At 34.1% G+C, this 12,899-nt stretch overlaps 1 protein-coding gene across 11 annotated transcripts in view; it reads right to left on the minus strand.

Annotated features, from left to right (window-relative positions):
- Positions 1 to 2,341: 2,341 nt before the first annotated feature.
- Positions 2,342 to 12,899, minus strand: part of ADGRL2 (adhesion G protein-coupled receptor L2) — a 207,716-nt gene continuing 197,158 nt past the window's right edge. For 5 of the 11 annotated variants that reach the window (XM_040232461.1, XM_040232462.1, XM_040232458.1 and 2 more), the window contains 4 exons: positions 12,332 to 12,460; positions 11,687 to 11,783; positions 9,878 to 10,006; positions 2,342 to 6,563 (listed from right to left, as the gene is read on the minus strand). In XM_040232461.1, the coding sequence (XP_040088395.1) occupies positions 5,809 to 6,563; positions 9,878 to 10,006; positions 11,687 to 11,783; positions 12,332 to 12,460 (1,110 nt within the window). In that variant the 3' untranslated portion in view covers positions 2,342 to 5,808. Of the gene's footprint in view, positions 6,564 to 9,563; positions 9,646 to 9,877; positions 10,007 to 11,686; positions 11,784 to 12,331; positions 12,461 to 12,899 lie in introns of all 11 variants that reach the window. The other 6 variants (XM_040232468.1, XM_040232470.1, XM_040232467.1 and 3 more) reach the window with 3 other exon arrangements.

Below are 12,899 nucleotides of genomic sequence, written 5' to 3' on the forward strand. Positions count from 1 at the left end.
AAATGTCCTGTTTGAAATGCACACATATGCACCCCCTCTCTCTCAAACACACACACTATTTAACACAACTATTAATTTTTAAAAGAACTGAAGAGAAATCAAATATTGTGATTTTTCACAAGCCTTTTCCATTATAGTTATGGCTCAGTTGTGAAATAAAAAAGCACGTACATGAATAAATTGTTTCTCATTTTTTGTGGTTATTGATCAGATTGACTGGGTAAACCAGTGTTATTTTATTGATCAGGTAAGGATTAAAAATGTAACATCCTGACTCAAAATCTTGTGATTTTTTTTTTTTTCCTACTACAACTGCTTCATGACTGTCTTTTTAGTTCCACAGGGAGCGAATCAGTAACTAATAAACTACATCTGACTACCACCCAGCTAACAGCCCCACTTCTAAAATCTGAGGTAAATAATTATATTTTAGCAGGGCTATCTTCCTCTGAAACTCTTTGACCTATTTAAATTGACTTTTTTTTTTTTTTTTTACTGCATTTCTTTTATAACTCTATGGATTCAAAACAAACAAACTTCTCTAACTACCAGCAGAGAAATAGTCCACGAGGTACAAGAAATATGCTTGGGACCTTGAGTGAAACCAGAGGTGGTACATGTTGGTTAAACGCTCAAATTCTAGAGCCAAACAGATGCTTGTGCAGGTCGGCCATCACCAGCCGAGAGGCCTTGAGCAAATTACTTTTCTTCTTTTGCAAAAGTGGATAATAAGCACCCTTCTCAGAGGATTGTTAAGAGGATTAAGTGCAATAAAGTATTTAGTTTTTAAAGTAAGTAGTTCAGAGTATGGCATGTATGAAGCATTTATTAAATGGTAGGTGCTAGTACTTTTAATCTTGTTGCAATATTATGGGAGTATTATGGGAGTATGCAGTATTAAATGGGACAAAATCATTTAGTCTGAGATATCTTTAAAAATTAGGCAGCAATTTTGTTTTGTAGCTTCTTTATTATAGTGTTAAAAGGCTTTACTATGTACTACTGCTATGTTTTGGTTAAAAGCCATCTGTTTATTAAGATTGATATTTCAGGAGAGAAACATAAATGAGTCTTTCATCTAATCAATATCTCTGATACCTATCATTGTTCCTAGATGTTCTATATAGTAGCTGTCAGTTTTCTAAGAAAAGAACAAAAGATTAGTCATTTTTTGCCTAATACTATCAAACAAAAAAGCCATGTTGCTGTGACTGCCAAAACGCTTTTTAAAAGCTTAGTTCCGACATACAATTTAAAAATGCTTATGAAAAATATATTCAGTAAACCACTCAAAAATTGATCATTCATCACTAGTCTCTTATTCTCACCCAACATTGGTTTACTTAAGATTAACTATGCCTTTTAAACATTTCTAAGAGCTTTAATAAACACGTAGTAGAAAAACGTGTGAAAGACTCATGGGGCAATTTTTTTTTCCATAGTAAAGGGTTTGGTTAGCTCTGTTATATTGAGTTACCTGTTTTGTTGTTTCTTATTTCATAGAGTGATTTATAATGTTAGTACCAGCATACCTAACAGCATTTCACAATGCATGAATTCAGAAAAAAATATACAAGTTAAAACAATAGGCTTTAAAAGTCAAAAGACGTCTGAAGGCTTCTTTCTGAGAAACTTCACACTCAGTGAACAGTAACGCCACCAGGAGAGAGATGGAGACTCAAAGAAAAAAAGCCTTATTAAGAGATGAGGGGTGGTCAATTGCCAACATTTGAAAAACACAGTGTATTTAATTAGTCTAATTACATGGTGCACTTACAGCTTCTTATTAATGCCCTCTGATAGAGATATGTGGTCTTAAAAGCTCAGTGACCACAGTGCCTTGGAATGAACTTGGATAATGTCCAGGAATTTCCATTAGTCCCCATACATTTTGGAACAAAGTACTAGTAAAGTGCACAAAATACATGGTGGTTAAAAAATGTGGTATCTTTAAACATTCAAGTTTTTCTGTTTGGTGCATTTAGCTAACATAATGTGTCTACAATCGTTTGGAGAAAGACTCAGAGTGACACGACAGAAAATTTGCACCTTACACCTTTCAAATGATAATTAGGATTGTCATAAGTTAACCTCCAAACCCACTAGTATTCACTCATCATTGAGCACTAATGCTCCAGGCTGCCAACACATGCTACTGAAGGACTATTCACAAGCAACGTGGTACTCACTAGCAGGAAGCATATGACTTTCACCCAAAAGCATACTAATTGTATTACCCAGTGAAGCCATGTTCATCTATATTCAACTTTCCACACTGTTTGAGATTTAACACAACAATTTCATGGAAAGAGAAATATGTGGAACGCAGAACCATGTGAAATCTTGGTACTAAGTTTTATTTTTAAAACACTGCAGGGATTATTGCCTTTAAAGAAAATTTCAGTATCAATAAAATATGAAGAGCTGTTTCATTTCAGAAATTCAACTTGTATGCATTCTTTTAAGTTTTTCTACTTAGAAGGGTATAACTGCAGTAAAAATTTTACTAAGTTGAAGTTTTTTTACAAAACACTGTATCCCACGAGAACATCTTACAGGTCAGCCTTAAGTGTGAGGTTCAAAATTGAATTGATGGAAAATTACATTTTTTCATTTATCATTTAAATACATACATAAATCAGGCATCCTGAATACACCCATATAACAAGTGCACACAAATTTTTCTCTTAATATTGGGCAGTGAACTTGTGTCTGATGCTTCTTCCAAGGGGAAAGCATAGTGACGGTGACTTTCTGTCAAATAATTACTGCTGTTGTTTTTTTGGTTAATATATATAATTATGCTCAAATGAATGTGGATGAGTTGAGCTGCTGACATATTTAACTAATTTATGGACTTTAAGGAATTGTCTTCCACATAAATAATTTTGAAAGCCTACAAGATGAATATATACAGATGTAAAAGCAATAATTTTTTTCTATTGGTGAAGAGAACAAACACAAGCCTATAGTTTAAAATAAGTGATCAATCTGGACTAACATTTATCAAGCCAAATCTAAAATAAATAAAAACCATTCCTTATTATTAACAGGCCAGTTGAGTAACTGTCCCTGAGTTAAGGTATAATAATGTGACTTTATAAAAATTCACGGTTTTTACTACCACAAAGAGAAACAATTAAGAATGTGTAAATTGTATATCCAGGTGAAGTCTGGACAGACCCAAAGAAACTACTGGGTTGATAACACATCAGTAAATAGATTAATAATTTTAAACCTAAGAAATTAATCTGTACTAGAGGGAATCCTGGATAGAATCTAAGGCAACATTTATATATTTTTAAAAGAAAATTCATTTTAAAGAGATTCTTTCAGCAGCAAAAATGAATGATAGCTTCCAAATTGTATTCTCTAATATGAAGACTTGTAAATTATCTATGCTGAAGAGAACATTAACCATTTAGGTACCAAGTACTTCTGCACTAGTTCACATCATACAAGTTTTAGAACAGCCTCAAGAGAAATACTATGAATTGAATGATCAGTGCTGCCTTTTTTGGCAACTCATCACTGAACTAACCTAACCATAGCTGGCCTGTATACTAGGAAGTACAGATCATATTAACTGTAAAATTTCATGCTTGCACAGGATAATATATAACAAAGCAGAAAATTAAAATGCTTGATTATATAATGTCCTCTTCTAGCAGATAAGGTTTATAAATTCCTGCAGAATTTTACCCAATGAACTATGAATACCCTTCTCAGAGAACTGTTAAATCTGTTTAAATATTAATATAATTTTTATGATCAATTTCCAACTTGTTAGGAATTAACCATATGTGAATACACTCCTCCATTGTGACCCTACGAAATATTGATAATATTTTATTACATAGTATCTACCTTACTACATTCACATTTAAATAAGTATACTTTAAAATGTTTTTCTTATTACTCTTTTTAAATAGGCATGACTAAGCGTGTCCACATGAAATAAAGTGATTTCTAACTTGGTGGAAGCACTTGAGAGAACCAATAAGCTTTAGAAGAATTTGGTATAAATGCTGATGATGTAGACAGGAAAAATCTATTTGATGAGATTCAATTATATGATTTTTGAACCCTTCCATGATAAAAAACATCATCATCCATAGCTGCCTATAGCAATGCTTATCATCTTCAAACTCTAAAAGTACATTTTAGAATTTTCTTCTCAATACTGCTGAAAAGTTTTTTTTTTTTAAAGATTTGGAGAATTTCCAGTGCATCTTTTTTCATTTTTACTTGTTTTGGCTCTGTTGCATTGCAGCAAACATAAGTACTTTCAGTACTTCCCTATTGAAACTTATCTGCCAGATTTTGTGCATTGGTAATTGGCAATTAGAATACAAATATATTCTTTTCAGCATATAGAGCCATGAGGCAGCTGAAGTGTATTCTTTTGCATATTCGTGGGTTATACTGTGAAAGGACCTAGTATACCCAAGGTGAGCTGGGTGGCAAAGTATTCATATATTAAAGCCAATTATATGTCATACATAAAAGGGCACATTAGCTACTTGAAAAAATTCACATTTATTTACTGTCAAACCGTGTTAAACTTTACACTGGATATTAGTGATGGGCTCATTATTAACAGGTTTACACAAAGGGATGAAAAGAAAGGCAGAATTTTGCTGAAACAATTTACATTTCATTAGAACTTTATCATAAAATAAATTAATTACTAAATATAGGCAGAAGGAATATGGAAGAGTAATATTTATGTTTTATTTCATTTTTTAAAAAAGAATAGGCACCTTTTGTTCACTAGAAAGTTTGTGAGAAGTGCCCAGTGCCCTCGCTGGCCCCTGTTCAAGAACAAACAGAGGGGTGACACACAACCTTTTCTAGATTTCATCACATTTGTGCAAGGCATGGCATAACTGGCTTCAAAGAGTTTTTTCCCCCATAAAACACGCTCTTTTGGCAATAAGAAATTTAAATGTAAGAATAAGGACTAACATGTCAAAGCAGAATACTGTATACAGTGGAAAATAAGTGAAAATGGGTAGAACTTACCATGACAAAGTGTAAGAAAAAACATTTTATAACATATGTGCAACCAAGAGCTTTTCACAATATTTTCTTCAAACTCTTTAAAATTATTTTTAATGACAATTCTATTTCAGTTGGACACAAATGTATTTATTTTACCCTAGCAATAGAACAAAATATAATTTCTTTAGCCATTTTTGAAGAGTTCATTGTACAGTTGAGGAAACATATGAAATAAGGCCTGTGGCTTGATTGCTAGTGGTTAAACATGTTTTCAATCTTTGCCTTAATGTAAAAGGTTTGCAGTCAACTGCAAACTGCTGCAGAATATCTCTCCTGCTTTTCCAAGTCTTGTCAGGAACAGTAAGGTACAGTAAATTTGTCCCACAGGATTTTAAAGCCTACGTCTTGTATATAATACAATGTAGGCCTACAAAAATGGTGCAGCCATATTTACAAATTTAGTTCACAAACTGCTGCAGTAAAATGGCTGGAAAGTTCTGTTTTGCTTGTTTCACAATTTCTCTAAACAGCAGCAGAATCTTAAAATACCTGGTTGGCATCTCTTTTCTTTGTAACAAATAATTCATTTTAGTATACTCTGTGTATATACAAAGTTTTTTTATGTTTTATAAAAATTCACAGAACTGCAAGGTTCAGTCATCTTTTTTTTTTTTTTTACACTGGAGAACCACAGGTCAACAGGGCCATCGCTTCAAGCGGAGTTTGAGGGAGCTGCATAGGGCCAATGGAGTCTGTCGGTATTCACTCCTTGCATGTGGCCTCTGGAATTCCTTAGTGGCACTGTTAGAGACTTGTCACCAGCTGCATTTGTCCTTCTCTGACGTCTCCTTCTGGAATACACCCTTCTTTGTTAATGGGGATTATGTAACCATCACTATTGCCCCTGCTGATCTGGTAGCACATCTGAAGCTGGTGGCCAGCTCCAAGGTTTGGCATGCTCTTATAGTAGATGTCCTCGTTCTCACTCCTCCGGGATGGAGACAGGTCTTCTTCCATGTCGGGGCTGCTCTCCTGATAGGGAGAGTCCCTAAGGTTGGGCATGCTTGTGTACAGAGAGTCTCTGTTGGGGGACTGGAGATGGTCCTCGGCCTCGGCCGTCAGCTGGGATACGTAGCTGTCAGTCCCCTCGGGCTTCGCTTTCTTCTGGGGTTGGTACAGAAGGGAGTGAGTCCTCTGAGGGATGAGTGGGGCCTCGAGTTCTTTGTGATGGAGCTCCAGTCCAGGATTGTCGCCATGCATTAGAGATGAAGCATCTGCCACAATAGCATCGTCTTCGCTGCTGCTCCCTCCAATCACAGGCTTGACTGGTAGTGTGAGCTCGAGGTTGTGAGCCTTGCTGCTGCCCCGTAGGTTGTTGTGCACTAATTCTGAAATGATCATCTTCTCAAAAGCGGTATCATTCAGACTTAGTCCACAGTCCACAACCTGCACGCTGTCGTTATAGTCCCCCTTGCGCAGTGAGTAGCTGTTGTTAAAATTACCATTTAGCGGTAGAGTATCCATGGCACTTGTGTCCCTGGCATTGTTCAGTGAATGTCCTGAAACAGAAAAGGGAGGGGTCCCATTACTGTCTCTGTTCCTGATGAGAGGATCGTTACTTCTTTAGAACAAAACTTTTTAATGTCGTTCAGGACAAAGTTGTATTCGAAAGCTAACACTTGGAAAGTGTCAGGCTTTCCCGCGTTCCCAACTGTAAACAGTTGCAACCCCTTAGATAACAGGAACAAGTGTGAAAAAATAATACTGTTTTCTGGGGAGGGAAGAGGGCATACAGAATGTTGATTTAACAATTTTGAGGAGACAGTATTTATCAATTGAATTTTGGTCAAATCTCTGACACTCTTACAAAGACGACTTCACTCCATGCCCTTGCATAGTTAATGCAAAGCAATTCATTAGTGACATTTACATTTTAAAGTACGAGACTATGGTTTATAAAAATAAAATTAACAGAATTTGTCCTAAACAACACTAAATTAAAAGGGAATAAGTCACATACAAAAACTGAAGGCAAATGTACAACATAAACCCACAAAACTGGCAAGCAACTCTTTAAACAACATTCTAACATTTCCTTTTTCTGAAGATGAAGTAAAAAAAAAATAATGAAAAAATGGACAGACACAAAGATTTCATGTTAAACAAAGATAGCCATCTCTCACACTGACTGGACCAGGGGCCCACAAGCACCATCCAACAACACGATAGACAGCAGGTGGAATGACTCACTTTGGACAACTCACATCATGTCTGTCTGCTCAGGCTATCTGGCCTAAGAGTAGCTGATATACAAAAAAAAGTAAAATGATTTATTGTAACATGATGAAGAATTTCTAAGCTTCTCAGCAACTTATTCAGAGCAAGGGTTCAACAAATTAGATTACCAGCAATAGCAGCCTTTTGCTTTTTCATTGAATATCTCTTATGAATTTGAGCTTTTGTTTTGATACTAATACTCTAATAGCAATGGCCCCAGGCTTCTAATGGTCAAAGTTTGCCTGCAGCCCTGCAGTCTGCATCAGTCACAGTGACAGCTTCTAATGAACCAGCAGAATCTACTATACGAGACTGGCCCACAGACACCATGGGCATGGAGGTTAAACGCAGAAATGTTAGGAGATTTCTTAAATATGGGTCACAGAAATTAAACCAAGAATAAGTATTAACTGTGGAATGGGAAAAGGGTGTCAGCCTTGGCTAATATATTTTTATCTCTAAAGGAATGAAAGATTGGATACATCTGTTGAAGATATGAAAAGAGGTTTAGGAGGAAAAAATGATAACATGCTCTCTTTGTATTTTTCTAGACACATAAACATGTAAACTAAGACATCACAGTACTTCTCAGGCAGATGAAAAAAAAGTTTAAGAGAAAATTAAATGGTCTGTACCATGGAAAGTTAGGTTATTCATTCTCAAAATCCTAGAGAAAAAAAATCACTTGTCTACAGATAGGTCTGAAAAAAAAAAAAAGAATGAAATGATGTTATTGAAATGAAACTGACCACTGTGAGGCTGCTGCATTGTATGCAAGGCTTGGAGGAGTTTAGGAAAAAAAATAATTCTTGGAAAAAATAGGAAATTTCCCTTTTTAGTGCTCACTCCACTTATAAAGCTGCAGATTATCCTAGAAAACTCATTGTCACAACCAATAAATAACTCATAATTGCTCAATTATCATTAGTAGAAAATAAGAAAATAGGAGGGATCATATTGTTGACTTATGCTATTTTAAAAATTCTGATCCAACTTCTACATTTGAAAAATTGACAGTTTGGTTTGTATTATGCTCCGTGGCACATATAACAAAATGAAGTAATGACAGTTCTTTTCAAGGCTTCCTTCAGCCTGGTTGACATGATTCACTAGCTTTATAAATTCATATATGTGTCACAAATTTTAGAAGATCTATTACTAGGAAACATCTGATGTTTTAAATTACAAGTGACACAAGGATCGGTTACTAGCATTTGTTTCCTCCATAGAGGTATGATCTTGTCATTTTTCTTTCTTTGTATTGTTGTTTAATAAATATAAGAATATATACTGGATAATCCAAAAAGTGTTTTCTATGATATACTGCAGATCTAAGCACATCTTTGGCTGGTTTTGAAGAGGCAACTTTTTCTGCCCAAGTTCAGGTAATTCACTGGAAGACTTTCCACAGCCTGTAGCAAGATTACTGTGGGAATGCAGAAATGATAAGTCAATTATTCAGCATTCGGGTTGACAGTACCTCAGGCTTTAAGAAGCAAATTATTTCAGCATTGCATGTACTTAAGTATGAACAGCATTTGCTACAGACCTCTATTACTGACAAAAGGCAGTACATGTAAATGTACTGTTTGAATTTGGAAACATGTGAGTTGCAAATTGTGAACCACTTGCCCGCTGAGTCTACTTCATGACTGCTACTTATGTTTTAATTGTGCCGGTTAAAAATCATGCTGAAAAAATTTACATTTGATAGGCAAAGTTAAGTTTTACTCCCATACTTGTCTCTCTGTAGGTTGCTAGAGGAAAGCATAAGGAAAGTAAGAAAAACAAGAGAATGAAAAGAGAAGCTGCAGTTACGTTAAAAAAGAATTTCAAGGAAAAGATGGAAACGAAGTTCTGTGTTTAATTTAGCGACAAATATCAATTACAAATAAAGATTTTATGCTAATAGTAATTATGTAATAACTTTCACCAAAATCTTGCAAATTCTGTTAATATTAAATATATTTTTAAAATAAATAAGCTATTAGAAAACATAATAAAATACAGGATGGGTTAGTGACAATCTCTCCTCCTCCCCCCAAAATAACTACAGATAGAAACTAACTAATATTAACTTTATTCTCAAAGTTTTTTAAGAAAAAAAGACAAACTACCATAAAGCTGCACTATACTATAGTTTGGTTAGATTCATAATGCTGGATGCAGTTTTCTATACCTAGGCATCCAAATTATCTTTATTAGCTAAGTCATGCCAGAAACAAACTCTCTCAGCAAGCTTTAGAGTCAACTGAATAGTATATATTACATAGATAGGATACCTCTAAATGATATAAATCTTGAAGATGGGCTCTCGGACCATGTGATGTCAGTCCTGTAATAATATATTAAGATTTATGCCACCTGTGTCAAAAACATGGATAATTATTTGTAAATACTATCACGACTGAATTTTTACTATAATATAGTGCAGTTTTAGAAGCCTGGCATGGGCAATACCATAATTCTTTTTAACTGAGAAATTAAGGATATAATAATAAATATATGGCAACTTGAGTATTCTAGGAAAAGGGTAAAGATAAGAGCTCTGTTTAGCAGCAAAGAAAGGTAGTTGTATTCGTAAGTATAAGCACACCTGGTGAGTTAAACACAGGAGCTGAAGGGGCATTACATACAACTGTTTCAGCGAGCAATGTGTTATAGGGGTTGTTAGTGCCGTGGGGTCGAAGAAGAGGGTTTGTTAGTAGGTAATTGCCAGTCATTCCTAAAGCAAAGAAACAGAAAAAAATACATCAGTTCTCTTGTTTTAGTGTTACAGTTGCAGTAAAGTACTTTTTGTATTCATCAAGGGTAGTGGATAAGTTGGCAAAGGAAAATCTGCTGAAATTCTCTGACTGTATTTGAACTACTAATTTGAAGGAGAAAGGGGAGAGGAAAGTTAAATTTCAGTAATTCACAGGTGCTTTGTAAGTCCCTCAAGTAAACACCTGCTGAGGATGACATTTACTAATTTATACAAAATCACTGTTAAACAAAAATGGCAATTAAATGCACAGAGATCAACATTATGTTTCGAGATGTTACTGCTTAATATTAAAAACCTAACCACTGAAGCCCAGAAAAGGGAATCTCAGACTTTCAGGATTTACAGGTGTGGGATTATCCCTCATGAAAACATCTGTGTTAATACCAACTTTGACACAAGCAGGAGGAAAAACAACTTTCACAAACACGTAAAAAGTATGACGCATTGCACCAAGCTTCTCTTAGTAAAGGCAAGAGCACACATGCTGAGGGGAAAAAAAGAGACTGCGTATAATGAATTATTAGACCGTTCACCGATTCTATGTAACAAGACTTTTCCTTCTATGATCTTATTTGCCAGGTTTCAAAAATGAATCATTGAATAATTCATTTCCTTTTTGATAGTCATCTTAACAGAATTAGGTAAAACATCAGAGCAATGGAATAAACACACATTTCACTCATTCTAATTGACAAATTACAAACCTTTTAATACCTATCAAACATATGTTTTGCATAGCTAATGTAATTTAGCTAAAAATATTTTAAAATTCAAGTTGGTTTTGATGCCATACATATGCTTTTTTCATTTTAAAACAATCTCATCAGAACAATACCAACAATGAAAAACGTCTTTAATATTTCATTGTGAAAAAATATATTACATTATAACAGTACATCAAAACTGTAATTACTTGATAAATTACCTCTCTAAGAAAATATAAAATATGATTTTTTCATAATATATTGAAATTTACTAAGCTTGTACTCAGGAATATGTGTCTGTAGATGCACTTGTGTCCTTATCTTGCCAAGTTATTTTATTTGCCACATTAATTTAAGTTAGAATTATACTGATTATGTGATAAGGGTATAATTGTAGACACATTAAAAATAACAATTCAAATGTAAAAATTACTTCATAAGTTCTCATGTATTTTAATTATTTATGAAGAATTACTATGTTTTTAACATTTGCTTTTTGAAAGAAACATAAAAAGAGAAGAATTTTACAAATAAGATTTTTTACTACAAAACTGGCACTGTTTAATGTGAGCAGTAGTTACTCTAATTATATTTTTTAAGAAGAAAATTTTCATAAATGTACATTTAGAAAGGAATAATTTGTATCCCTAGGAACATATTTTAATCTGTGGCAAAGTATGTTCTCAGAAATTACATTTTCCAGCCTTACTCTATTAATGTGGAGTTTGAAACTCTACTTTTTGCATTACATTATTGAATAAAAAGAATTTATATGTACTTTAATAAAGGATAAAAGACGACTCAACAGGTTTAAGAAAGAGCTTATGATATAAATTTGTTTGAGAGAAAAAGTCAGTGTTTCCTCTAGAATTATTGTAAATTGGCAAAAGGCACAAAATTTATATAGTAAACTCAAATTTTCCTAGTAACTGACCTTGATTAAGTGTTGAAGTGCTATTGATGTCACCTGAGATAAAAGAAGATTCAGATTGTTTTCTCACAGTGTCATTCCACATCCTTCTTATACGACTCTATTAACATAAAATAGCAAGACACGTTATGTTAGCTTTCCCAAGCTTACCTTACATTAAAGAAACACAAAGATTTACCTTAAACAATCTGTGCAGGATTATCTTTTGACTTAAAAAAAAAAATGTGTATTGACTCTGTTCTTAAACCAAGGAAGTCTATACTGCTGTGTTTCTTCTTTATTAAGGAGTATTTAATCTTCTAATTTTAAAGAAATTTTCAATTATCGTCTTTGTTTAAAGTGGAGATGATGGTTGACTAACAAATGTTTATTGAATGCTCCCTGAGTCCTGTATTACGTGAGCTTAGGATATCAAATTATCGTGACGTACTTCTTAAAGAAGTATACCTCTCGAAAAAGGATGTTTATTCCTGAAGAAACACCTTGCAGAAATACTTAAGAAGATATTAAAACCAAAAAACTAAGAGGGCAAGTATCTGCTACCTAGATATTATACTGAGAAGACAATTAGTGCATCCGAACAGAACATGTCTCAGAAGGCATTCTATAAAGAAGGTTAATTAAAGATGCTGTCAAAGTCTTTGTTACCTGTGTGCCAGAGGAATAGCGAGCACTGGTTCTGGTGGTGGATGCCTTCACTGAACTGTGGGGACTCTCAGTCGGGAGGCCACCGCAGCAATATGAATGTCTGAAGCACTTGCCATATTCTTTTCGTACCTGCATGGAATTACCGCGAGACCAAGGGATTAATATAAACATACCTGCTCCTCTTGCTCTCTAATTAAATGAGCAGAGGAGATGAAAAGTTCCACTAACCCTTTTCCGTGGAGATTACAAAATCAAATTCAATTGAATTGGTAATCGGAAAAACACCTCTGTCCACTAGACAGCCCAGGAGGATTTTAAAGTGTGATATAATATGTAGAAATATGCTTTCTACCCTGTTATTATATTGCAAATGTTATTAATTAATACAATGGTAATATTTTAAAAGCCTTATTCTAGCAATAGCCTTAGTCAACCCAATTTTCTATCTCATGCCAAGAAAATAGGATAAAAATTTAGTATTTTCCTTGCTTAATTACATTTAACCACTTGTAATTCAGTCATTTAAGTTTCATACGCTTTATGTCCTCTTAGGTAGGTCAATACATAA

The sequence above is a fragment of the Oryx dammah genome, unplaced genomic scaffold, assembly GCF_014754425.2.
Source record: "Oryx dammah isolate SB20612 unplaced genomic scaffold, SCBI_Odam_1.1 HiC_scaffold_28, whole genome shotgun sequence".
Taxonomy (NCBI): Eukaryota; Metazoa; Chordata; class Mammalia; order Artiodactyla; family Bovidae; genus Oryx; species Oryx dammah.